Source organism: Phyllostomus hastatus, unplaced genomic scaffold (genome assembly GCF_019186645.2).
Source record: "Phyllostomus hastatus isolate PE091 unplaced genomic scaffold, TTU_PhHast_1.1 phas_scaffold_387, whole genome shotgun sequence".
In the NCBI taxonomy this organism is placed as follows: Eukaryota; Metazoa; Chordata; class Mammalia; order Chiroptera; family Phyllostomidae; genus Phyllostomus; species Phyllostomus hastatus.
Window position 1 is genome coordinate 1,630,990 of NW_025334027.1, and position 26,624 is coordinate 1,657,613.

The 26,624-nt window shown below is 47.4% G+C and overlaps 2 protein-coding genes across 2 annotated transcripts in view; one reads left to right on the forward strand and one right to left on the reverse strand.

Annotated features, from left to right (window-relative positions):
* PI4KA (phosphatidylinositol 4-kinase alpha) overlaps positions 1–26,624 on the reverse strand; it is a 100,847-nt gene that overhangs the window by 32,200 nt on the left and 42,023 nt on the right. Inside the window, exons 20-27 of the mRNA XM_045819751.1 lie at positions 9,722–9,830; positions 9,234–9,370; positions 8,900–9,033; positions 6,480–6,562; positions 1,872–1,942; positions 1,665–1,789; positions 1,016–1,097; positions 686–769 (exon numbers count right to left, since the gene is read on the reverse strand). Coding sequence (XP_045675707.1) covers positions 686–769; positions 1,016–1,097; positions 1,665–1,789; positions 1,872–1,942; positions 6,480–6,562; positions 8,900–9,033; positions 9,234–9,370; positions 9,722–9,830 — 825 coding nt within the window. The remainder of the gene's footprint in view (positions 1–685; positions 770–1,015; positions 1,098–1,664; positions 1,790–1,871; positions 1,943–6,479; positions 6,563–8,899; positions 9,034–9,233; positions 9,371–9,721; positions 9,831–26,624) is intronic.
* On the forward strand, positions 12,351–23,378 carry SERPIND1 (serpin family D member 1). The gene is made up of 5 exons (XM_045819752.1): positions 12,351–12,467; positions 15,529–16,424; positions 19,722–19,995; positions 21,728–21,872; positions 22,541–23,378. The coding sequence occupies exons 1-5, from the start codon at positions 12,418–12,420 to the stop codon at positions 22,730–22,732; spliced, it is 1,557 nt and encodes a 518-aa protein (XP_045675708.1). The 5' UTR covers positions 12,351–12,417; the 3' UTR covers positions 22,733–23,378.

Genomic DNA, 26,624 nt, shown 5'->3' on the forward strand with positions numbered 1-26,624 from the left:
CAGTGATACTCGGTTACAGCAGCCTTAGCAAACTGATGCAGGGACTGTGCCCTAACACCAAGGCTCCTGGGTTCAGGGAGTGAGCATATTCTGGTCTGGAATTCCCGTATGAGGCTGTGTGGTAGAGCCCACACTCACAGCGCATCACACAGCCACTGGGCAACAGGTCCTGAGCCAGTGACTGCAGAAGGAACGTCCAGGGAGGTGAAGGCCACGACACAGGCCTCGTTAGTGCACGTGGGAATCGCGCTGTTGGCAGCTGGTTTGGCTGAGAGGCCCAACAGTGAACGTGACCAGCCCCAGCCTGGGGGAGCCCCATCTGAGTTGGGCTCCGATCTAACACAGTGAAGGCTCTGAGTCAGACCTCAGAGCAGTGAAGCTCGTCTCAAAGTCATGCTTGTGCATACAGCTCTGAGATGCTACCAACTGACAGCTGAAAACTCGTTTGGCAGCTAAACCAAGAAAAGAGCTGAGTCAGCACGGCTGAGTGGCAGGCAGACTGGGAGTCATTTGGCACCCGTTCATACTGTGTGACCACGGCAACTGCTAAACAGGGCCCATACCGCTCGCACCTCCAACTGCTGGGGACTGAGTGACATGATGTGTGGAACATGCTGACTCTAACAGACACAGGAGATGGCAGTGAAGTGACCCTTAAGACGGGCGGGGACTGTTCTGGGCCTACCTCTCGGGCTTCGTAGGTGTCAGGAACAGTGATCCGGTAGGGGGCGTCGGGGATGTTGTAGTAAGGCTGGTCCTTGTGGATATCCTGAAAGCACAACGGGAGTCCCTCTTCCAACGGCCTTCCCCAGTCTGCCCCTGCTGAGCTGTGCCTCCAAGGACACTGAGTGGCATAGCATCTGCCTCCCCGCTTCCAACTTGTCCTGTCTGTGACAGGCTTCCAAGCTGGATGTGGCTTACTGGGAAGGGCCAGGGTAGAATGTGAGCTCCCCACACCCGATTAAACCACTTGTCGCATAAATTAGGCTCAGTGATGATGGGCAGGGACACTTACTGCACTCAGCGACAGTGACAGGGTCTGAAGGATGTCCAGCATGGTCTTTAGCACCGTCCCGCTCCACAGCAAGTGGGGAAACCTGCACCAAGAGCCACGTCTCAGAGCCCAGGAGCCAAATCCCCAGTGCACCCACATTGCTTAAGGTGTAGCCTCTGGAGGCTGTGAGTTCCACCTCTGGCTGCCTGGCTGAGGGTCAGAGCAGGCCAGGAGGCTTCCAGGGCAGGGCACCCAGTCAGAAATGCTCCCAGGCCCAAGTGACTGCTCCCAACCCGACTGTCTTGGTTATGCAGTGGCCAGGCCACACTGTCCCATGCCCCCCAAGCAATCCTCCTCTTTTATGACCAGGGCTCCTGAGGTTTTCATGCCATGGCGCACATGGAAAATGGCAGTGTTTGCGTGACACCCTGGGGGTAAGGAGGAGAAGGTGCTCCTGAGCGAGGGGCCCCAGGCTGGGACTCTGCAGTGGCTGCAGCAAACTCACTGACATTCTGTGGGAGGCTGCACTGCCCTTTGAAAGTTTTCATCCTGACTCCACTTTTTTCTGGACTGACAATGTAATGACGATCCTCCTCTGACTTCCAGATTTAAAGTTTACGCACGCGCATACACGTGCACTCGCAGAGCACTACAGGAAAAGCGAGCGTACTTATCCACCAGACCGGACAGGTACTTGTCTGCCACCCTCCGTATCCTCTTGTGAATGTGGTTGAAGTTCACCAGGAGAAACTGCGCGTGCCGCTCCAGCTCCTCCTCGTTCTCCTTGGTCTTTGCCTGGAGAGTCAGAAGAGACAGGGACATCAGGTTCCTTCGGTGTGCTGCTGGCAGACACGAGCTGGTCTCTGACAAGGCTTACTTTATCTGCCATCATGTTCAGGAAGGCGTCAAATACTTTGTCTGCAACGGCAATCACACACTGCATCATCCCTGAAACAAGGAGGGGTTTCCATGGTCAGGAGCATCAATGGAAAGGGACCAACCGCTGCTACTCTCAAACGTTTCGTCTGGACAGGATTTCAGACTTACCGAGGAGCTCCCATACACCCTTCACCCAGCTTCCCGACATGCACGTTGCATTTGTCAAAACTAAGAATCGGACATTGATATGACTCTATTTCTTAAACTTTGGGCTTTATTTGGATTTCTCCTGTTTCCCCACTGGCATCCCTTTTCTGTTCCAGAATCCAACTGGGGATGCCACATGGCATTTACTCATCACGTCTCCTTGGACTTTCCCCAGACTCTGTTGATGCCTCAATCTGTTCTTATTTTGTACTACTTTGACACTTCTGAAGAACACAGGTATTCTGTAAGAGCTCCCTCAGTTTAGCCTTGTCTGATACTTGCTCATGATTCGACTAAGGTTACAGGCTGTCAGGAGAAACAGCACAGAGCTTAAGTGCCCTTCTCCTCGCGTCGTATTGGGGTGCGTGTGAAATCAGCATCTCCTATCACTGACTGGACCTTGACCACTTGGGTGCAGTGGTACTGGCCAGGGCTCCCACCATCTGCTTCTCCTTTCCCACGCTCTATTCCCTAAGAGTGAGTGAGACACTGAGCCCAGCCCTCACTCTGGGAGGGGAATTAAGCACCACTTCCTGAAGACAATCTGCGGAAAAGTTAAAACCACCACGGTAACTGAGAAATATTTTGGAGAAGGTACTTTGAGACCGTGCAGATATCCCATTTCTCTTTAAAATTTTGCCCACTAACTCAGCACTCTCAGTGGGTTTCATCCCCAGCAGTGACTGTGCCTCTCATCAGGATTTGCTGTGTCCTTCCTTCTTTCTACTTTGAGTTATTAGAAGGCTGTGAGGAATGTTTTTCCCATTTTTTTTTTTTAGTTCAATAGTCTAATCAGTACGGACTCATGAATATTTATTTCTTCCATTGGTTTATAATCCAGCACTGTAGTTATTTTGCTGTCCAAACTGTTCCAGCTTTGGCCACTTAGAGCTTTTTAGGTTGGCTCCTGTGTCCTTGTGACAAGCCCACACCATTTTTTCTTTCTTTTTTTCGTATGACCTTCCTTTATAGCACAGCGCCCCAGGCTCATCTTGTGTCTTCCCTGCCCCAGACCCCCTAGCATCAACCATTTATCCATGGAGCCCTGGTGTCTGTTATTGGGGAATGGGATTTAGAAATCAAGATCTGGGCGCTGGGTGTGCTCACTCTACTGGGGTACAAAGCAGGTTTTCACGAGCAACAGCACACTGTGAGAACCCCTGTGAGAAAGAACTGTATTAAACGCCAACCTGTCCTCCACAATGCTGTCCCACTCACCCAGTGTCTTTAACTAGGGTGGCTAAAGGACAGGGCGCAAGGCCAGCAGGACAGAGAGTAGGCAGGTAGGTGCTGCACCTCTCCACCTGGGCCCAGCAGAGTCTGGAATATAAAGAGGCATCTCATATGTGTTTGTTATGATGATAAATGCACCCCGACAGCTCTCAGAAATATGATAAGTCATTAGTAGGACCAGGACAGATGCTTAAGGGTGGAAAGAGGCTGCCTTCTAACGGGCTGGATTTGGGAGGGGAAATCTTGTTTAGGGGGTGTATGTTTAGTGCAATAGTTTTTCATATAACTCTTAGGAAACTGAAATCGTAAATTCCTAATAAATAACAATCAGACAGAGGTCAGACACCATTATCACGTAGTAGCATCTAAGGAGACTTTTACTTTGAAAAAGTTGTTCTCCTTTTGCGCTGAAGTTAATTCTAGATTACCAGCGTACTGACTAACTGGGTAGCTAGCAAGTAAAGAGCAGGTTCCTGCCCTTACCTTCCTGCCCTGCAGGCACACAAGGAGGCCTGCCTTATGCCGGCACAGAGGAGGGCCAGCCCTCCCCTTTGGGGGCTGGTAACATTTTATATAACCTCTCTCCTGGCTGATTCTGAAAACTCATGAATAACATGTCTCCAAAGACATTTTCTTCCCACCTCTTGTGTTTTAGGAGGGAAAGGTGGGGGGGGGGGCAAGTAAACTTAATAGGTGCATGTTAATTGGCTTAATTTAAATACCACACTCAGAACAAAAATAAACACTCCATTTGAAATCATGTGGAGGAGGGCAATGTCTGTGAAGAGCAAATCAGTACGACTTCATTTCCTCTGACGACACAGCAAGAGAAAAACAGCGCTCAGGAGAGAAGGACAGGTGAGACAGAGAGCTTCAGAGAGGCATCTGACTCAGCCTGCAGGTATTCTCATTAGGAGACTGGTGACATGTGGTACGCTCTTAGTCCCCTAGGGGTTGGCAGTCTCAACTTTTTTTGCCATTACTCTTCTTCCTAGAACCAAAGAACTTAGGGTGACCCAACTATACAGCACAAAACTTAGCACAAAATAGCTGCTAAATAACCAGCACGGGGAGGATGGACGAGGGGAGTGAATAAGCAGCTCCGCCGGTGGTTAATATCATCTCCGCTGTAGCCCCAGGCGGTCCTGGGTCACTTGTGGGAGACCCCCTGAGCGTGAGGCCCCCCTCTTCCACACCCCACAGCCCTCGTGAGATAGGTTTCCTTTCTCAGAAACTGCCTGCACCTTCCACCCTGGCCTCTTCCAGGCCTCTCCTCCCCCCAGTCTTTCCCCTCCGCTGCCAGCAGAGGAAACTTCCAGAACCCTCACACCGACCTTCCTTGTTAGCCAACCCCACTGGCTTCCGGCTGCCGAAATAATCTCACGTGCTTAACTTCCTGCCTGTTGTGCGGGAGTGTGAAGTGACCTGCAGAGGACTTATTGGAAATCTTGCACAGGACAACATCTCGGAGTCCCCGAGGTGATTAAAAAAAAAAAAGATTTTGTCAAGGCTGACTTTTCAACAAAAGAAAACAATGGAACCAGAAGTAGCTGGGGATTTGTTCTCCATGGGCAAGAACAAGCGGGTAGGTTTTTCGGTGTGCACAGCTTCTGGAGCAGAAAGAACTCCCACCTGTACTTTACTAACACTGAATTTATGAATCTTAAGGATTATCAGTCAGCATTCCTCGAAATGGTTACCCATAGTTAATCAATAAAGATTCGTGGATCCAGCCTATTAAATTCCCTCATTTAAACATGATTACAAAATTAATCAAATTCTTCAACTTTCAGAGTCTCAACTTTTAAACAGCTTATAAATCAGCACACAGACCAATACAGTGATGTTAAAACTTCCCAGTGTCCTTATAGTAAAACTGGTCAAACAGTGCCTATACTATGCATCAAACTTTTTTCCTTTGCTGCCTCTATTTTAATATCTCTTCTTGTTTTTTAAAAAAAAGTTTTTAGAGAAAGGGGAAGGGAGGGAGAAAAAGAGGGAGAGAAACATCAATATGTAGTTGCCTCTTATGTGCCCCACACTGGGGACCTGGCCCACAACCCAGGCATGTGCCCTGACTGGGAATCAAACCAGCCACCCTTTGGTTCACAGGCTGGCACTCAATCCACTGAGCCACACCAGCCAGGGCTTATTTTTATTAGTATTCTTATCTTAGGTTTACACCTCAATAGGGTTTTGATAACTGTAATATTTTTACCCCATCTGAGAGTTTCAGTTATTTTTCTGCCTGGTCCTCTTAGCTGGGACTGGTTCCATCTGAGATCTGCCGTGCACTTAGGGTCTGAGGACTCTTTCCCAGAAATAACGCATCCCTACAGTCAGATGTGGCCCACAGGTCCTGGCCTGCTGCCCTGACATTCTGGTCTGGTCTGACGGTGTGACTGGAAATACCTGTGGTCTTCTGTGGGGTCCCCTCATAACCGGCTAGACCACCAAGGAGCCCCTCACGGTGAGGAATGGAGGCTGTGCCCCACCCCAAACTCTCCAATGGCTAATGGAGCGATTTTAACTGGCTACTTGGTGGGATGCCTTTGCCCATCACTTGACCTTTCTACCCGGTTCCTCTCGGAGACCAGGCGTGAACCTCCTCTCCGGACGGTGTGGCTCTTTCCTGATCACAAGGGAAACAATTACATGTCTCTACTTCACAGATACTTAACAGAAGAAAAAATATTTTATACATCCCCCAATATATGCAACCTTCTTGTAAGCAAGACAATAAAAATATTGTTCTCATGTGCAAATTATGACAATTTGCCTGCTGGAGGTTTCAGCATGCTGCAGGCATGAAGAGGCAAGACTGCTCCCTGCAATAACAACATGCCCCAGGTCCATCAACGGCCATCCCAGGAGCCCGGGATCCTTCCAGCAGAGGACAGTGTCGGAGACCGAGATCGGCACTGGAGCACACCTGAGCACTGATGTTGGGCACGCGTGATTTTCCTTCTGCTCTTCGGCCCCTTGCCGCAGTGGCAGGGCCCCAGGGATATGTATTTTTTAAAGTTACATGTTGTACACTGATCTTTTCAATGTAGTGTGCAGTTTCATAAAACTATTTTATCTACACAGAAAATAGGAAGAAGCATTCCTTTTCAATACTATCAAAGCTCAGTTCATCACGAGACTACCACAATAGTAAACTTACCAGACTTATCTTTCTGAATAGCTTTATCTTCAAAGTAGCAGAACATGACCTGGAAGCGGTCGGGATCCATTGAGCGCAAAACCCTAACAAGGAGAACAACTTTGAGTAAATTTTGAAAAATCTGAGCCCTCCCAATCACAGACTTAATACTGACCGGAAATGGTGAGGCTGCGAGGAACAGAAGCCCCACACCATTCAGAGGGACAAATGCTGATGCGTGCTTTCTGAAGGGTGATGTCTACCGTCTATCATAACATTCCCACACTGTCCCAACCAGCACCCACCACTAGTGATGCATCTCAAGGTTTAGGTGCCTAAGGATTCTCCTCACAGCGCTGACTGAATGTCCATCAACAGGAGGCTTGTCAGACAAACCAAAGTACACCACGCAGCCACCGAGATGAGAGGCAGCACTGTATGTGCTGCTACAGAAAATACTCGAGATGAACTGCTGGGTGAAAAGAGCAGGGTGCTAGAAAAACAGGTTCCCTAGAGGCTTCCACGTACCTAGTGTACATGTAGGGTACATGTGCTTGCACACGCACAGAAGATTTCTAGAAGGGGAGGTAAGGGACTATCAACAGTGGGCATCTCTGGATGCAGAGCTACGAAAGTGATACTTGTATTTTTCATCTTTATTATCTGCTGTATTATCCCAATACATATCCCAATACGTTTTTCTTCTCTTTTTCACTTTATGCACCTTGAACTTTTTTATTTTTAGAGTAAAAAATATCTTTGGACTTGGAGAAAAAGGAAGAGAAAGGAAAAAAGAGGCTCTTTTCTTAAAGTTCTCCCAATAACTGGATTCCCTGGGAATCTATGCCAGGTTCTTGAATAAAGGCGTCAGTCTTGCTTCTCCATGCTAACAGTGCCCCTGGGGACTGGCAGGCAGCCCAGGGCTCTGCCGGCCAAGTCAACGGTCTGTCCAGAGGGCCCGTGATCACCATTCATGGGCATCCTCGTGGGAAGGGAGGGGACGGCCCTGCCGGCAGGAACATGAAGCTGAGGGCGTATCTTGTGGCCACACATGATAGGGTTAAAACCAGGTTTTCACTCTGTTTTGGCATGACTTCTTTTGTTTTTCTTTGAAAATGTATTCTTTATAAAAAAAGGCTAGAGGGAACTATGCTCACATGCTTTCGGGGATGGCGGTGAGATCAGGGTTTTTCCCCTCTACTTATTTCCAAGTTTTTATGTAATGTTCTCATATTACTTTTGCAGCTAAAAAAAATTACAATGAAAAGAGAAAAGAAAGTCAAAGCTCCCTTAGCTCTGTGGGCCTCTGGGATGAATGAGTCACTGATTGTGAAATTCTGCCCTGCTGTGGCGAGTCCTCGGGCTGCCAGAGGTAGGGAGGGTGGGGGCTCACTCCCACTTACCCCAAATAGCCTCAGTCTATTTTACATGCTGGGCTTCCAAATGTGATTTCTTTTACCAGACAGTTTTGTGGCACCAAATAAGGTTAATGGTGTGTTTTCCAAATATCCCTCCTTTTAAGAATTGATACTTCTTTTCCAAACCATTTGAGAAAGATGTTTTATCATATTCTAAAATACTCTATCCTGTGACTTAAACAGGCTAAGTGTAATCTGACTTTTTTTGTGACAGGGACACATGATTCTGTGGCTCACGGATCTCTGGCTGCAGTCCAGCACGCCTCAGCCTTAGTGCTGGCAGCCACAGGCAGCTAAATTCTGAGCATCCTGGCTGCTTCTCACAGCCTTCATTTACCAGAGGCAGCAAGACCCAGTGCTTAGGAGATGATGTATGTTTCCATCTCAATTAGGAATTATTACCTTGGGCAATTTACTTAACTGCTCAATCTCAGTTTCCCCATCTGCAAAATGGGTATGTAAGAGTGTCTACCTCACAGGCTAGTGGAAAAGCACGAAAATACACTCAGGCACTCAGTCTATGCTAACACTGACATTGTCACAGTGACAGCTATGGATCATTACAATTACAGCTGTTAGGCCCACTGTGGTTATAGGTGCATCCCGAGCGTCAGGCCCCTGTGGGATTATTTTGGAGCAGGCACCTTCCCACTTCCTGTTTGCATTCCACTGTGGTCCCAGAAGCCAGCCCAATGACAGTCTCAGCGAGGGCAGATTTCCAACAGGACTCTCGCCCAGTCAACTGGACTGATTTGCAGCATCTGCTGCGACTGCTCAGAAGCCCATTCCCTATGAGGGGAGGATAATACCAGAGTTCAGACACCTGGGGTGTTATTAGACATAGAATTTTAGTGTTCAGGGAGGAGGAGCACACAGGAAAAGCAAAGGGTGTGTTTTGTTTTTAAGAATGTTTGCACATCTTGGGAGGGATTGAAAACAGTCCCATCCAAGCTTTATGCCTAGAAGGTACGAAAGTGTAAATCAGCTCAGATGTGGAGGTGCAGGAGGCAAAGGCTTGTTTACCTCATGTATTCCAGCCGGTAGACGGAAAGGAGGTAGGTGGACATGGCGAAGTCCAGCTTGTTGATGAGGGCGGACACCTCGGGGGCAGGATCCAACAAGTTGATGATGGTGCTGCGGAGCTCGCTCAGTTCGGCCTAGAGGGAAACAAGCACTTAGGGGCTCACATGGGCACTGGAGGGGTGACGGCCCGCCCCCAGGAAAGGCGGACACCAATAGTTAACTCTGGCTAATTCACGTCTTGTAACAAGAGAAAGGGTCTGCTCTCCTGGTTCCAGAGAGCTCGGCACAAACCCTGCGCTGCACCGTCTGTCTTTGGGAGGGCGAGGATCCTTACGGGGGTGACTGTGTCGTTTTTCATGGCCGAGTTATACTGGAGGACAGACCGCAGCGGCTCTTTGCTGGGAAAGGTGAGCAGCGGGGACTTGGTGGCTATTTCACAGACCCCCTCATACCATTCTTCTGGCCAGAGTCCTGGAAGAGAGGGCACACGTGAGACGACTGCCCTGCCTGCGAGGCACTGCACTGGGGTCGACGCTGGCACCTTCTGGAGTCATGGGCCCCTGGTTTAAGACAATTCTCCCCAAAATGGGGCACAGAAACAAACTTGTTTCCTAATTTGGGCAGGTTTTTCCTAAGATACATGGTATTCTCAGAACCCTAAACCACATCTGGGAAGTGTAACATTTGCAAATACTTGTAGGAAGCCGCAGCTGCATCGGGCTGATTTTGAATGTGTGCACGTTCACAGTTAGGCCGAGTCCTGCCTCACCGTGGTTTTCACTCGGCCCTCCGTCCTCCCCGGAAGAGCAGACACGCCCCTACCTGACCCCTCCACGGCAAATCCCATCAGTACGGAATAGAGCCAGAAGTCTCGGAAGAGCTTCTGCAACCGTGGCTTAGCTTCCTTGATGGGCGGCAACCGTCGGGTGAGCTGATGTGCCAAGAAGAGAGGGAGAAAAGGAAGTTATTTGGTCACGAAACCCTAACACCTAAGGTTGTGAAATCAACCACAGATTCATTCTCCAAGAGCATTCTCAGAAGCTGTCAGTGAGACTGAACAGGAAAAGGCACCATAAGCAATGACCAACACTTCTTGGTAAGCTCCCTGGTACATGTTCATTCACTCAGCAAATATTACTAGCTAATTCACTGGGAGGGGAAGAGCCCCGTTCCTATACTTTAAGGTCTTTCTGCCTAATTTGGAGGCAGGTGAGCAAGCAGTATGATGGAGTTCCCAGAGAAGGTGTCACGAGTCTCAGTGTTAGCATGCGAGTAAACCTTAGCCAGGCAGAGAAAAGAGAGCAGCCTGCCCAGCATCAGGCCGAAAGCCTGGGAATGTGGAGTGGATGGAGTGTGCAGGGGAAGGCGACAATGAACTGGGGCTAGGGCTCAGGTGAGCAGATGTGACTGGAGAGACAGACTGTGAGACAGACTATGAGAAGTGGCTTTCACATCTCTCCCCGCAGCCCAACTTTTCAAACAGTAATCTTAGGCAGAATCCCAGTATATACAACAGGTGTGGGCAGAGTTGCACAGATGCAGGAGTGAGAGACTGAAGGCCCTGCCCCCCTGCTCCAGACAGTGTCCTGCCTGGTGGGGAGCATGGAGTGGCTCCTCAGGCATGTAAAATGGCTAAATGTGTGCACAATGCCTGCTGTACAAGTCGATCCTCACAGGACCTCAGCAGACATCGAGCCCCCATAATCAACCGGCAGGGAAGGGGAACTCTGTGCCGTAACTTATGAGCGAGCACCAAGCACAGGTCAGACTCTGGGCTGGGGACACAGAAGTAGGAGAGATGATAACCTCTATTGCAGAGCGGGGGAGAAGGACCACACAGGGAGATGGTCACCTTCACACATGGCTCTTGGATTATAGACTGGTACAACTCTTTCTGGAAAGTAATTTGGTACTACTTGGTGGGGGCGGTATAGACAATATGGAGTGAGCACGTGTATTGTGTGGCACTGAATTAAAAATGACTGAGCGAGCAGAGCAATGAATCTGCATCAAAGTTGGGGTTAAGCTTGAACATCCTCCAAACAAACTATTCAGATGATTCAGAAGGCTGCAGCTTGTGGGCAACTGGTGATTTTGGCAGCTACATCGTGACAGCGTGCCTGTTCATGCATCACATCTCGTGCAGTTTTCTGATGAAGATCAAAACACCCAGGTGACTCAGCCCCTCTACAGCCCAGATTTGGTGCCCTGCGACTTCTGGCTTTTCCCAAAACTAAAATCACCTGTGAAAGGGAAGAGATTTCAGACCACCAATGAGATTCAGGAAAATGTGACGAGGCTACTGATGGCGATTGGAAGAACTGTGTGAGGTCCCAAGGTGCATACTCTGAAGGGGACTGAGGTGTCATTGTCCTATGTACAATGTTTCTTGTATCTTTTTAAAAAATATTTTATTTAGTTTTTAGAGAGAGGGGAAGGGACAAAGAGAGGGAGAGAAACATTGATTGGTTGCCTCTCACATGCCCCCAACCAGGGACCTGGCCTGCAATCCAGGCATGTGCCCTGACTGGGAATCGAACCAGCAACCTTCTGGTTTGCAGGCCTGCGTTCAACCCACTAAGCCACACCAGCCAGGGCTGTTTCTTATATCTTGTGTCTTCTTTAATAAATGTCTTAATTTTTTATATTACATGGCTGGATACCTCCTGGACAGATCTCATATTAACAACAGCTGTTTTTTTTTGTGGGACATACCTCGCGTATCTAACTGAGAGGCAAGCCCTGGAACTGGAAAGGAAACAGTACAGTATGCGTGACAGAAGGTACTGCTTTATAATAAGAGCCCAAACCACACACCTCTCATGGGGAACAGATCCAAATTGTCAAAAGTGTCATTAAGGGTTGAAATCCAGTTTTTGCAACAGTGGATTACATGATCAGAAATCTAGATATGAAGAAGTATATAGAATAAAAATGAAAGCTTTCCACCTGCCTCCTATTTCCAATGTTAAAGGTTGGCTGTGTCTCCTTCCAGATCTCTTCTATGAGTAAACTATGTTTTGTGAAAGTGATAATAACCAACACAGACTGAGGATGAGTCTCATTCCTCCTCTTCACTTTTCACTGAGCTCAAAAGGATGGGGACACCTGTCCGCTTAGTAGCCATGTCAGCCCTGGGGACCAGAGCGAAAGCAGACGCTGCGATCATCCTAGAGGGAAAATTCACAGCTGCAGGGCAGACAAGTGGCTTCTACTTTCATGGAAGCAGTGCTGATACTGCCCCTGGAGTAACTCAGCCCTGGAGCTCTGCAGAGCATTTCTAGAACGTGGTAGCTTCAGCGAGACTGCTCCCATCAGTACGTGACAGTCATGCATTCGAAACATCAGCTACACCAGGACTGGGGCCGAGGAGTCACAAGTCACTCAGCAGTAATCAAAGGCAGTTAAGGGGTTTGTGCTGACAAAGCTGGTTGAGTGGTGTTTGATTTGGGACGTATTTACTTTGGGAGATACGCAACAACGGCCCAGCACCAAAGTTCACTTTGAAACTGTGCTGGATGACCTTGGCTGATTTCATCTCTGCAACACATTTCTCAGAAGCACAGAGGTGAGTTTGGTTTCTAACATTTCTGCTGATTATAAATTCTTATTTGAGGTTAGAGATGGACAACTGTGCATGCACTTCTTTATCAAACTACAAATTCAAAGCTTTCTATACTATCTTAGAAATGAAAAAATAATTTTGTTTTTTTTTTTAGTTTTCCTATTATAACATTTTGTCAGTTATATTATTAGGGCAATTGACAAGATTAAGAACAGGAATTAGACCAGGACAAGGTTGTACCTATGTTAAATTATTTGAATTGCATAACTGTGCTGTGATGGTGTATAAGAATATCCTTGTTCTTAGGCATTTTTTCCTGAATAATTAGAATGAAAAGTTAGAGGGACATAAGAGAAGTTTCCTGCTCTCAAATGGTTCAGGCAAAAAAAGGTGTATGTGTGTGCCTGTGTGTGTACACACACACATATACGGCGAGAGAAACAGGGAATGATGAAACCACTGCTCCGCAACAGAAGATCTGGGGAAAGGGTACATGGGGGTTGTTCTACATGCTCTTCTTTGAACTTTTCTGGAAGTCTGAAGTTATTTCAAAATTAAAGGCTTTAAAAACTTCAGGCAGTTACTTCTCTCCCACTATACCTGCCCTGTTTGGGCCTCCGGATAATGGCCACGAGGAACAAGGATGTCCCGGTGCTACACTCTGATGTATAACCAAAGTGCTCAACCCTGCTTCACGCAATCTCCGTGAGAAAGCGCCTTATGAAATTCCCAGAAAAACAAACTTCAGAGTGATTTGCCTTTGAAAAATAATGCTTCTCTTCAAAGATAGTAATCTGGATTTAACAACAACCTAGTGAAAATTTTAAAGTATCTTATATAATTCTTGTTATACTACATGGAAAAACAACAGGAAGATTTACCATTTAGATCTTTAGTTTCATATTCATAGGAAATATCAGACATATTTTCTCTTTCGTCTGATAAGGGAATAATGAAAACTATTTTTGGCTTTTCATCATATAATGCAGAATGGGGTATAAGAAGCTTCCAAATATACTGTATTTTGCTGTGTATAATGCGCTTTCACGTAGAGTGTGCACTCACATTTTTGGCCCAAACTTTCAGGAAAAAAACCTTTTGTTTTATTTATTAATTAAAAAATATATATATATATTTTAGAAACAAAACCAATTACCATATTCCAGGGTATTATTTTGCATATGGATATCATTAGTGCTTTCTAGAGTCCACTTTTAATGCATAAGCATAAATAAAAGAATTAAAAACATTTATATAGATACAGAATTAGTACTACTCATGTATAATGTGCATACTCATTTTTCCCTAAAAAATTTGGGCAAAAAGTGCTCTTCATACACGGCAAAATACGGTACTATCTGCACACAGGATAAAAACATGAATGTCTTCACCTCTGTCCCCATCTGGTCTCACATTCCTTTTCCCAAATTCTTATTTATTCAAGTTGGGTTTATTTTTTAACCTATTTTTATCTGAGAAGGATACTTTTCAGTGCAGCCCAGTAAGGAGACTTCCACCCAGTCACTTACTTTCTTCCTTTCTAACTTTGAAAAGTATATTACCATCAATACCTATGCCCAATTCTGTCTGGGAACTGGGCCCAGTTCTGCTTGCAGCCACACACATTAGAAACTGCTCCAGGGGCAGGCTCCGTGTGTGGCCCTGCAGCCTCAGCTAGACTTGGGGGTGGGAGGTGCATGACAAAACAGACATTTTCACAGCCAGAAACCACATGACTTCCCCTCTCCAAAACATACAATTCGAAAGCCTCCGAGTTGTGCACAGAACAACAGGTAAAGCGGCAATTTCAACAGTGCTGTAGGAGCAGCCACAAGGAGGGTGACTAAGAGTGGGGACACTAGTCCTGGCACACTCTAGGGCAAACAGGAAGAGCGCTCAGCGAGGGGTGTGTTTGTTCAGGGGGATGTTCAACCAACTTGGTTCCAATCTAGCCACAGCTGCAGGTTCAGTATTCTGACACGTAGAAGGCTGCTGGGCCTAAGTTACACAGACAAAGCTCCTTGTACAGCACCAGGCATCCCGCAGAGACTGCACTGAGAGTGGCTGCCACTGTCAACATCAACAAACTGGGAGCATTTGCAGTGGGGTATCCATACAGGAAGTCCCATCCTCAGGCCGGATAAGTTCAAATATGTACTTAACAGGAGCAGTAACTCTTATCTGGCCTTGACTGGAAGCAGATATTGTTCTTCGAATATCTAACAGGAGATGGGAACACACACACAACGAACTTAGTAAGTCACAACTCTTTCTGGAGTCATCAGAAGTTGAGATAGTGTGGGATTGTACAGCATTACAAACAGTGTCACTCTCCTGGGAAAATACAGAAGCATCAAATAACAGCTCATCTACCCACGATGCAGTTAATAGCAAGGAACTAGCAAGAGAAAAGACAAAGCCATCTGGCAGGCAGAAGTGATGTGACAAGCCAAGTCAAACCCTTCCTTGGAACAGGCAGAGGATGAGTAGATAAAGACAGGCTTACCACAGGGTGTGCATTAAAATTGACTCTCCTGGTACCCCTACTCCCACTACAGGAGGCAGAGTTGCACCCCAGACTTGCATTGCACCCCCGCCCGTTGTGGTAGTGTCCTTATGAGAGCCCCTGCTTTAGTGCACGTTTGTCCCCACCCCTGCTGCTGGTGAGCTTCTTGGTGGGGGACACCTTTAAGCCTCCAGTGCCTAATATGTTGTGTGAAGATAGGAGATAAAGTTTAGTGAATGAATGAAAAAGAAACTCCCCCAGGGCCTTTGAGCCCCCAGGATTTCAGACCATTACAGTTCTGCAAACCTCGAAAAGAGAAGGGGTTCTCATCTAGGGGCCCACAGATCCTTCAGGCAGGTTTATAAAGCCCCCACACTAGGTTAGTATCTGTTTATATTCACCAGGTCCTCTTCGAAGTCCATAAGCCTAACATGGTTAAAGACGGGCGCTCCCAGGGATCTTCCTGGGTTAGAGCCACGGGGACTTGCCACGTGAGCACCACACAGGTGGGGTGGGGTCTACTGGGCTGCCTCTCACTTGTCATGCTTTCCCTCTTAGCTTTCGCTCTGCCAAAATGAAATGCCCACTCCAATCCTTCATTGTTTTTCTCATAATAACATCCGTGTGTGGGCACAACGGCCTGGTGGATCAGCCTGAGAAAGGAGGGAGAGGTTCCACGTCTGTGGGTCCCCAATGGGAGCCATTAAAGAGCAAAAACCTGAGCATGCCCCTTCTCCCTGCTGACTTCCACAAGGAAAACACGGTCACCAATGACTGGATCACTGAGGGGGAGGAGGACGAGGACTACCTGGATCTGGAGAAGCTGCTCAGCGAAGACGATGACTACATTGACATCATCGACGTGGTTTTGCCGACAGATCCAGAGGCCAGTGCTGGGAACATCCTCCAGCTCTTCCAGGGCAAGACCCGGATCCAGCGTCTTAACATCCTCAACGCAAAGTTCGCTTTTAACCTTTACCGAGCACTGAGAGAACAGACCAGTAATTCCGACAACATCTTCATAGCCCCTGTGGGCATTTCTACTGCCATGGGTATGATTTCCTTGGGCCTGAAGGGGGAGACTCACGAACAAGTGCACTCAATTCTGCACTTTAAAGACTTCGTCAATGCCAGCAGCAAATACGAGATCACGACCATTCATAATCTCTTCCGTAAACTGACTCATCGACTCTTCAGGAGGAATTTTGGGTATACACTGCGGTCAGTCAATGACCTTTATATCCAGAAGCAATTTCCAATCCTGAATGACTTCAAAACTAAAGTAAAAGAATACTACTTTGCCGAAGCCCAAGAGGCTGATTTCTCAGACCCTGCCTTCATATCAAAAACCAACAACCACATTCTGAAGCTCACCAAGGGCCTCATTAAAGATGCTCTGCAGGATATAGACCCAGCCACTCAGATGATGATTTTAAACTGCATCTACTTTAAAGGTAATAGTTTTATGTTTCTCAAAGCAAAGGTGCAAGTTATTCTTTTAGTATACATGCAGGTGGACTGAATGCCAAGAACTGTATTCTAGCTCTGATTTATCCAGGAAACCAAGACACAAGGTCAGCTTGCAGAGACGGGCAAGGTCACAAGAAGGTGATAGTGGGAGCTGACACTTCCCTGAGCCCCATTTGTGCTTTACACTCCCTGAACCCTCACCACCTTGTGAGACTGTTACTGTTACCAGCACCCGCACTTCACAGATGGAGCCACTAAGGGCACACAGAAGTCAAATGACACTCCAAGTGCACAACTAGGCCACCCCAGGCAGGCCATCTTTAGCACTTTGTTAAAATGGAAAAAAAAAATAACACAAAAATCTTTTTAGTATTTGGCCATCCTGGATTTTTTTCAGCCTCTTGTCCAATTATCAGTAAGCAGGAACATGGACAAAAGGCTGAAGTGAAATTCTTCAGCTTGAGTAACTGACAGTAACACCCACAACTCTTTCTGGGACACTTCTGCACTAATGGGCAGGCATGGGGGCAAATAAACTATTATTTCTAGAGCAACTCTTCTAGGCTAGGCACCCACACACTTTTTAAAGAGGCTACTCCCCCTTCACTATACATACACAAGACCCCTGGAGTCGTAGAAATTAATGGGCATGGATTTGTAAAACCCAGAACTCTCTTTTAAAATGCCCTCAACTGGGACCTGAACAAGAAACCTATACTTCACTCTACCAGCCTGGAGAGCTGGAGGGCAGACATAGGAATGAGTCAGCATCACTACTGGTCACTGTGACACAGACCACTTTCCTCTCTGCCACCAAGAATTAGCTAGGAGTCCCCAGGCCCGGGAGGCCCTGCTCCCTGGGTGGTCAGCTACAGTGCAGTCCACAACAGTCCAGACAGGCAAAGGACGGAGGTCTCTTCTGGCTGTTGCTGTGGGGCCAGGGCCCCTCAATGGGCCAGTACACTGCTTTGTGCCGATGCCAAGGCCTCCCAGCAGGTGTGCCGGGCAGGTATTCTGCCAGATGGGGAAAGGAGGACTGAAGAAGCCAAGACCACGGGAATGAGGCGGGCCCCTGGGCCTACTCCCCATAAAGGTCAAGCACAGCGCTTCCTTGTGGCAGGTGAACCAAAGGTTTGTGACAGACACAGGCACACGTGCTGCACAGGTATCCCCAACGTTCCGCAAGTTACCATTTTCCTTTCACAAAAGAGCTACGTGAGCACAGCAACAGCTTTTTTCATAAAAATGAAAATACTCTTCAGATTTCTTTCAGTTCAGGAAAACAGGTTCTCTCCACATCACACTGTTTGGCTTACAAAAGGTTTCACGGGACTGCTCTGTGTTCAGAGTGCGGAGGAAACCTGTACACACGATGAACACAGGCGTATTCTATTACTGGCTAGCAATGCAAGTTTCAGGAGTGAGCAAACTGCAATCTAGGCCTGGCTTCACTATCTCTTACTTGTGTGGCCTCAAGTAAGTCATTCGCTGTCTCTGTGACTCAGTTTCCTCACCTTTATCACAGAGATATCAACTACTGACAGGGCTGTGGGCAGCACTGCAAGAGACAGTGATACCACACTTTAGCCCAGGGCAGCAAGGCCCCCTATAAACTTGGATGAGAAAAAAAATGCAGATTCCATTATTATATATTAAGTATGTATACTGCTAGTGACATTTATTTTACTTCTATAATCAATTAAATTCTGTTTGGGGATGACTTTCGAACAGGCATCTGGACACCAAAGCCCTCCACCCTACTAGTCTGTGGGGCACCCCTGGGCCCGAGACCCTCTGCACTAGGCCGGCTGGGTGTCGAGGAGCAGGCAGACACACGGTGGCAAGCCACCCCAACTGAAAAGGGGCTGGAGAAACAGCTGGGGCAGGGGCAGTTTACAATCTCCTGAACTTAGTAACCAGAGTCCCACTGAAGTGTAAAAGTGGCAAACAATACATGCTTCTTTTCCCCATCATATTGGAACAGTAATTTAATTTGGTCCTGGGAATTAGAGGGATGAAATGCTAGTAACATCCAGTTTTTCATGGAGGCTTATCAAAGGAGAGGAGAGCCTGAAAAAGTAATTTTAATCTCTAGCTCCCAAATTTGTTGCTAGTTTGATTTTAATTTCAGATGTTATAACTGCTTTGTAAAGCACAAGAAAACAGGTTGGGCCAGTTCCATCAGAACTGGGAGAGCAGTGATTCTCAACTGGGGAACAGTTCTGCTCCAGGGCAGGTGTCAGGAGACACTTGTGGTTGTCACAACCTGGGGCAGAAGGGGAAGCACTCCTAGCATTTACGGACAGTTTCAGAAGTTAGGGCAGGGATATTGCTAAACATCCTACATCCATGTCAGGATAGCTACCTGCCAGAGTAGCCTGCGTCAGCAGTGCTGCGAAGTCCTGGGCAGAGGCTGGCTCAGGGAGGAGGAAACCTAGCTATGAATCAGAAGCAGGTGGTGTTTAAACTTCCTCCAAAGGAACCTCCTGCTTGTCTCATCCAGCGGATCTACCCACCAGCTGGAAACCTTGAACCAGTTGCTCCATTATGTGCCTGTTGCCTCATTTGTAAAGTGAGGCTAATAATAAAAAGCACCACCTCTATATGGTTGCTGGAGGAGAAAATGAGGTAATACAGGAAAGGTGCTTAGAAGAATGCCTGACACACCACCAGGTCTCAACGGTGAGGCATCCATCATTACTGGTTACTAACATCTTGAAGCTAAATTAGTTTTATCTTCCTGGACACACAGTGCTGCACCCAAATCTAAAGTGAAGATCCTGATGGCAGTGTTGTATCACCAATGCATCTTGTTAGTTCTTGCAGAATTGCAGAGTGTCAGGGATTAAAGCCATCAGGAGAGATCTGCCATGAGCTCAAAGATACACATTTTACAGATGAACAAGTAGAGGCCCAGGCAAGTCAGGTGTCTTGCTAGGGTCAATTAGTTATTGTCAGAATCTAAACCAGAATCTACTCCAGTCTATTTATCCTCTCCACCATTATCGTGCTTCCTATAAGTATGTTAGTGCTCTGACCTTAGAATCCTCTAAGACAGTGGTTCTCAAAGTATGGTTTGCAGACCAGGAGCATCAGCATCACCTGAGAACTTGTTCAAAAGGCCAGTTCTTGGCCTAAACCAGACTTTGGAGATCAGAAACTCTGGGGGTGGGACCTACAGTCCAAATAAGCCCTACAGGCTTCTGATGCATGCTTACATGTGAGGACCACTGCTCTAAAAGAACATTTTCATAAAAGCCCCATTCCTGTTGACTTCACAGGGTCCTGGGTAAATAAATTCCCAGTGGAAATGACCCACAACCACAACTTCCGCCTGAATGAACGAGAGGTGGTCAAGGTTTCCATGATGCAGACCAAGGGGAACTTCCTGGCGGCAAATGACCAGGAGCTAGACTGTGACGTCCTGCAGCTGGAGTATGTGGGGGGCATCAGCATGCTAATTGTGATCCCACACAAGCTGTCTGGAATGAAGACCCTCGAGACACAGCTGATGCCCCAGGTGGTGGAGAGATGGCAGAAAAGCATGACAAACAGGTACCTCAGGTTGAGTGTTTGTTCTTGTGACTTCCAGGACCCCGAGAGAGCCCAGGAATACTGTCACCTTGGCCATTTTAAGGAAAAGGGAGACATCTGTATGAGTACTCAAGAACTGCCACACTGGGCCACTCTGTTCATTCATCCCAAACTCCTTGCTTGGTGAGAAGCAATCCAAGCATCTGTGAGAAACACATCTGCTCTCTACAATGAGAGAAGTTAGGGGCAGGTGACTTAAGAGTCAGCCTGGAAACAATCCTGGCTCTGCCATGTACCTGCTTTGTGGCTTTGAGCCCTGGCTTTGTCATCCAAAAAGTGGCATGATCCCTAACTTCCCAGCAATGTCGAGCATCCCTCACAGTGCTGGAACCTGGGATGTGTCTGCCAGCACAGATGCCTCCCCTCCCCCTCCCCAAGAAACTGAGGTCCTCCTAACTCATTAGCACATGTCCTGCATGATTTTCCTGTATTATTATTTATTACTCCACAGTCAAAACTACAGGTTTTAAACACTTAAGACTGTTGTTGGATCATGGCAGAAAATACACAAGTTCCTTTCTGCTCACTGGACACTGGCTAGGCCCACAATGAGAAGTAAATCGAGTGTGGATCTCCTTTCAGGACGAGAATACAGTAAATTGAGAAGCAGGACCTTAGCAGAAGGTATTTGCCCAGGTAGCCGATCAGTTATCAGGCCTTGACAATTTTTCCTTAAAAATGTCCCCTCCGTACTTGCCTTTCTAACCACACTGCCCATGACCCTCTACCCTGAGCCTACAAAGGCCTAACCAGCCTGCCTGTTTCCATTCCTCAGTTCACCCAGACACTGGCCACCAGAACAGCATTCCCTCCACACCATCTCTACCCGCCTCTTCTCATAAACTCTCTGGAAACCCCCACACACGGGATACAGCCCAGCCTCTTGGCCTGCTCTGCTCCCCCCCACCCCACCCTGCCTGGAGCCCCCCTGCACCGCAGCTCGACCACAGCCTCACCCTCCCTACAGGCCTTTGCTCACACAGTAACACCCACCCCCCAGCTCTCAACTAGGGGCAGCCTTCTAGGCCACAGACATACCCCTTCTCCACTCCCCCTCTTGGATGGCTCCAGTAGCTAGATGTCTTCTAGTTGGTCAGACATTAACATACTGCCTTTATGCTTTCACCGCTTCACACGCGAGTTTTGGATTGCCAAAACGAGAGTAAGCTCTTGAGAAGGGGAATAGCATCAAACATTTCTTTATCCCTGAGAAGGCTGAATCTGCCCCCAAAGGCACTATTGTTGCTGTTTATCCAGTTGGGGACTAAATGAGTTGAGGCAAGGAATAAGAATGCTTAGCACTGTCTGGTATATAAAGGGTTCTTTTTTTAAGCACCCTGACCTTAATTAAACAAAAGAAGAAATGGCTGAAATTAGGAACCCAAACAGAATTTCTTCAGATGCCTTCTCAAACCACAAGCCAGTAGCAGTTTGCTGCTGACCGGGAAGACAGGACACAGACCACACAGTACAGAGGAAGTGCCTACACAGCAGCCACCATGCCTCAGTTTTCAGTAACTGCAGTTACAATGAGACGGTCTTTCCAAACTCCTCCACTGACAGTCCCGGGATATGTTAACAAGTGCTGTGTCAATTCTGTGGTAAATGCACCACTCTCGGGTGCATGTAAAAAACATGATTCTTTTGTAACTGGTGGTTCATAAAACTGGGCCCCCTCTTATTCTCTGACCAGAACTCGAGAGGTGCTCCTGCCCAAATTCAAGCTGGAGAAGAACTACAACCTGGTGGAGGCCCTGCAGTCCATGGGGGTCACAGCACTGTTTGATAGAAACAGCAACATGACAGGAATCTCAGACCACAGGATCAACATCGACCTGGTAACCTCTCCCCTCTGCCCTCTGCCCTATCCCCAGGGTCTGCCCCCAGCAAAGCTCTCTACTGTCCGGCCCTAACTTCACATGCTGGGCAGCTGGGTCTGCTTTCCTTGAGTCTACCAGACACTGAGTGGGCAGGGTGGTCTGTCTCTGGAAGCAGCCCGGGGCTCAGCCCCACTCCTGCTGATACCAGAGAGGAGGTGTGTACTCCACTCTGAAATACCTACTCCCAGCTGAGTCATGAAAGTCCCGTTAAATACACCCAGAGACGCTGCACAATGAACCTAACACACCAATGATGGACACTCCACAAAAAGGGGAGGACACAAGTCCAAATACTGTGCAGCTCCAGGCCCCATCCTTCCCCTCGAAGCGCACCCGAGTGTGAGAAGGACTTAGTGCCTGCAGCCTCTCTGGCTTGGTTCGCAGACTGCTTGTACTGTGACCACCAGCAAGAATGATTACGATGCTACGTGGCCTCTAAACACAATGACCCATACCTGTCAGGAGATCAGAAAGCATTTCAGGGGTCACTCTGACCAGCTGTGGTCTGTGCCTTGTATGTGGGCTTTCAACCTGTTCCCTGAATGAGATGCGACTCCGCTGTATCTTCTATCTTTCTATGTGCCAGCTGACAGAATCTAACAACTGCCCTTTCCATTTTGAAACAGTTCAAGCACCAAGGTACCATCACAGTGAATGAGGAGGGCACCCAAGCTGCTGCTGTGACCACAGTGGGGTTCATGCCGCTGACAACCCAAGTCCGCTTCACCGTGGACCGCCCTTTTCTGTTCCTCGTCTATGAGCACCGTACCAGCTGCCTGCTCTTCATGGGGAGAGTTGCCAACCCCACCAAGTCTTAAAGGTGGAGGTCTGGGTGTCTCACGTTTTGGGGGAACTCTGTAATTCCGTTTCCATTCTAACAGTGAGAACGGAGATGTTTGGCATCACGACCTTTGTGGTTTATGCTCCCATTCTGAAGTTGAGGCCCACATGAGAGGAGAAATTTAGCGACAACTGACGAGCTTGCCTGAATCAATTTCACCCAGTGACCAACACTGTCAGTTCATAGCAGTTAATGTACCTGTAGCATGTCAGCTGTTACCTAGAGGGTGTTGGCAACATGGACACCAGCTTCCCTCCCTGGGCGCTTCCTTCCCTTGCAGCCCCCGTCCTTGCGCATCTGGCTCTATTACTCAGAGCCTTTCTCAACCAGGGCTCCTCATCTCCACACAGAACACAGAAACGAGCGGCACGACTGAAGTCTCACCTTTCTTCAGGATGGTGCACAGCCGTCACCATTCCTGATGCCCAGGAGAGAAGCCCCCCTGTGATATTTTCAAGGGGTGCCCTGGACATGAGGGCTGAATTTTCACAAAGGCCCAACCTTCTGAACTGCTGCTGTCATCTGTACTCCTGCTGTCACCTCACTGCTGCCCAGAGGACAGTATGTACACATGGCCTTGCCTCCTACCCTAGAGATAAATAAATATCACCACTTTCACTGTGTATCTGTCATAATGCTAATTTTTGAAGCTCAAATAACCAAGAAAGGCCCAATTCAAAAGAGCTGATAGCCCCAGAAATGACAGAGGTTGAGAAAAAGCCACTTGAGTTCTCCACAGAGACTCGTGTGCAGGCCAAATTGTTGAGTGAGTGCTGCTACAGCCCACGGGCAGGGCTGCTTGCACGGGCTGCACGGGGGATTCCTGAAACACCAGTCTTGGTTTTGGGGTTGGGGTTTTCTTTGTTTTTTTTTTTTACTTTTTAAAAACATTTTGTTTATTTGTTTAAAGTATATTTTATTGATCATGCTATTCCAGTTGTCCCATTTTTTCCTCCCCTTTATCCCCCTCAACCCTGTAACCTCCCCCACTCCAGCATCCTACCTGCTTAGTTAATGTTCATGGTTCATACATATGAGTTCTTTGGTTTCTTCATCCCCTATACTATTCTTAACCTCCCCCTGTCTATTTTGTACCTACCAGTTATGCTTCTTATTCCTTGTATTTTTTTCTCCTGTTCTCCCCCCACCTCCTCCCCACTGATAACCCTCCATATGATCTCCATTTCTGTGGTTCTGTGCCTGTTCTTGTTGTTCGCTTAGTTTTTTTGTTTGGGTTGAGTTGTTGATAATTGTGAGTTTGTTGTCATTTTACTGTTCATAGTTTTGATCTTCTTTTTCTTAGATAAGTCCCTTAACATGAAATGTCAGTCTTTATGTGGGGCACATTTTGGCTTTCAACCCTGGACACTGGGAGACTCTCAGATGTGCTCCTGTCTGGTTTGATAAAGCAAACAAATCTGAGGAATACATTTCTGGACTCTTTGCTACCTGGGTTAAGACAAGTGGAATCCAAAGAGGCTGCTCAGAACTCAAGAGCGCTGGGGATGATGGGCAGTGTCAGGGAGAGCATAACAAGCATTGTGCATGTGGCTATCCAACTGTGACCGCCACAGTTAGGCTTTCTCTCCACAGAGGAGCGAGATCCGGTTCAGCAGGGTGCTGAAACCTGCCAAGATGCCGCTGCAGTGTTGAGTGGTGGAGCTAGGGTTCAAGTGCAGGTTGGGCTGACTCCAGGGTCATGTGTGGAGTCTTGTCACAGAGGGCCTCTGACCCAATGAGACTAATACCGGTCAAGGGGACAGCAAAAGGGGAGCACCTAGTGCTCCTCAGTGTAGGGGGCGCTGTGATGCGTGTGCCCAGGGTTATCTCACATGGACCCTGACAGGTTCGAACTATCATTGCCTCCTTTTTACAGCTGAAGAAACAACTAAGGCTCATAGAGGTAAAGTGATCTGCCTCAAGCTCTGCTTTTCGCTGCTAACCCTCTCTGCATGCTCCCTTCCCAACTTCCTGCACCCAAACCTACCTCTGCCTTTGTCTACGAACCAGTACAGGGTTGAGGTCAACCTGAGGTTGCTAATGACCCACTCCTTGAATTCCTCCTCCATTTTGCTTCAACACTGTTCTTTTCTGGTGCTTGTCCTACATTTCTCATCTTGCTGCTGGTTCCTCCTGCTCCTCCTATTCCCAAATGTAGCTACCTCAAAAAACTCTGCCTAGCCCTTCGGCATGTCTGTCTCCTACCCAACCTCTACGGGCACCAGCCTGGGCATCTGCAAGGTCAAGGCCCTCTACTCTGCATGCTTTTCATTCTCTTATATCCACTCAGAATGCCCTTGGATCCCCTCTTTCTGAAACGAGCTGACCCATTTTTCAAGGCAATGAAGTATTAATTCAGAGAACCCTGGGCCAAGCTGCCTGGGTTCGAATCTTGGATCTAACATTTTTAGTAGCTGTGGGACTTTGAGGCAAGTTCTGTGCCTCAACTTCTCCATCTGTAAAGTGGGAATAATAGCAGTACCTACCTTACAGAGTTGTTGGGAGGATTAAGTGAGTTAATGTTTGGAAAGAGTTTAGATCTGTGCTTAGTGTTAACAAGAGCTAGGTAAGGGCTTCCTGAAGATGAAAATGACTATCTTCACCTCAGACCAGTGTCTAGCCCAAGGGTTCCTAACAGGCAGGCCTTGGCTTGGACTCTTCCACGTAACTTCCTGAGGTTAAATGCTATCCCTTGTGCACAGATGCATTTTGTTTTTGGAGGGAGAGGGCACAGCTTTCAGAGTGGTCCATGACCTAAAAGTTGTTAGTCCACAAACCTCATTTTATAGGCACTGAGAAAACAACCTACTACTAGTAGCACAGGTCAACTAGCTCCAAGTCAAGGTCACAAGTGTTTTTCAAGCAGCAGGAACATGCTATTAAATCACTACTTCTTGACAATAGAGCAATCCGCCCTCTAAGCAATACTGAACTTTCAAAATGCTTAATCAACTAATGGGCTAGACACTAAGAAAAGCAATTTAGTCAGTGATATTTCTGAAGAAATATTATTCATGAAGTTGTAGAGCAAAGATTACCAAACCTAAGCAGGAAGGAACCTCAAAGATCACAAGACCCAGCCCCCAGCAACTCCCTCCAGGTTCCCAGGGTCACTGATAAATGAGTGAACAGCTGCATTAGGACCGACACCCTGGCTTCCAGCCCCAAACCCACTGACACTTCCACTGAACAAAGTAATTTGGGATACTTTATTATCAAAAGATCCAAAACAGAGTTATCTTTTTCTTAAAAAAAAAAAAAAGGAAAGAACCACAAAACATTAAAAGAAAAAAAAAACTTTGGAAATCAGTTTCTCCTAGTAGGTCCAAGGGGTAACCAGAAAGCAAATTCAAGAACCCATGATCTCTGTGCTCTTTGTTGAGCAACAGAATCAAATATTTGTTTCCTCCCCCATACTATAACCATTAACTTTTGTTAAAACTATAATACTTATTCCATATTCATGCAAAAGGTCACTGCAGGAGAAGAAACAATCATATTTTAAGTATGTTCTAGCCCATCATTGCTGACACCTCCGCCTACCTGACTCGGCCAGAACTTCGGAGGGTCACCTCTGCCTTTCAGAGGAGCTCTGCTGGCAGGGCAGTGTAGACAGGCTGAGACGCTCGCTCAGGACCCACACGCAGGATCAGGGGTTCCACCCTGGCCCTTGTGACCCTAAGCCAAGCTCACCACCCATCACTCCCCAAAAGTGCTAAATGCCTCCTCTAAGTTTCTGTTATTAATTTATTGAACTCTAAATGACAATAGCTAAGCACTGTAAGACTTGATAAGCATGAGTGTCACAGGATTCTGGTGTATACTGATGTGAGTGTCATTGACGCTCAGGCTTGTTCCGTCTGCCAAAA

Bases quoted from the DNA above. Each gene is read 5' to 3' on its own strand.
- SERPIND1 (XM_045819752.1), top strand. From the start codon at position 12,418: ATGACCTTGGCTGATTTCATCTCTGCAACACATTTCTCAGAAGCACAG. The intron at 12,468-15,528 runs GTGAGTTTGGTT...TTTCCCTCTTAG, and splicing joins CATTTCTCAGAAGCACAGAG to CTTTCGCTCTGCCAAAATGA. The intron at 16,425-19,721 runs GTAATAGTTTTA...TTGACTTCACAG, and splicing joins AAACTGCATCTACTTTAAAG to GGTCCTGGGTAAATAAATTC.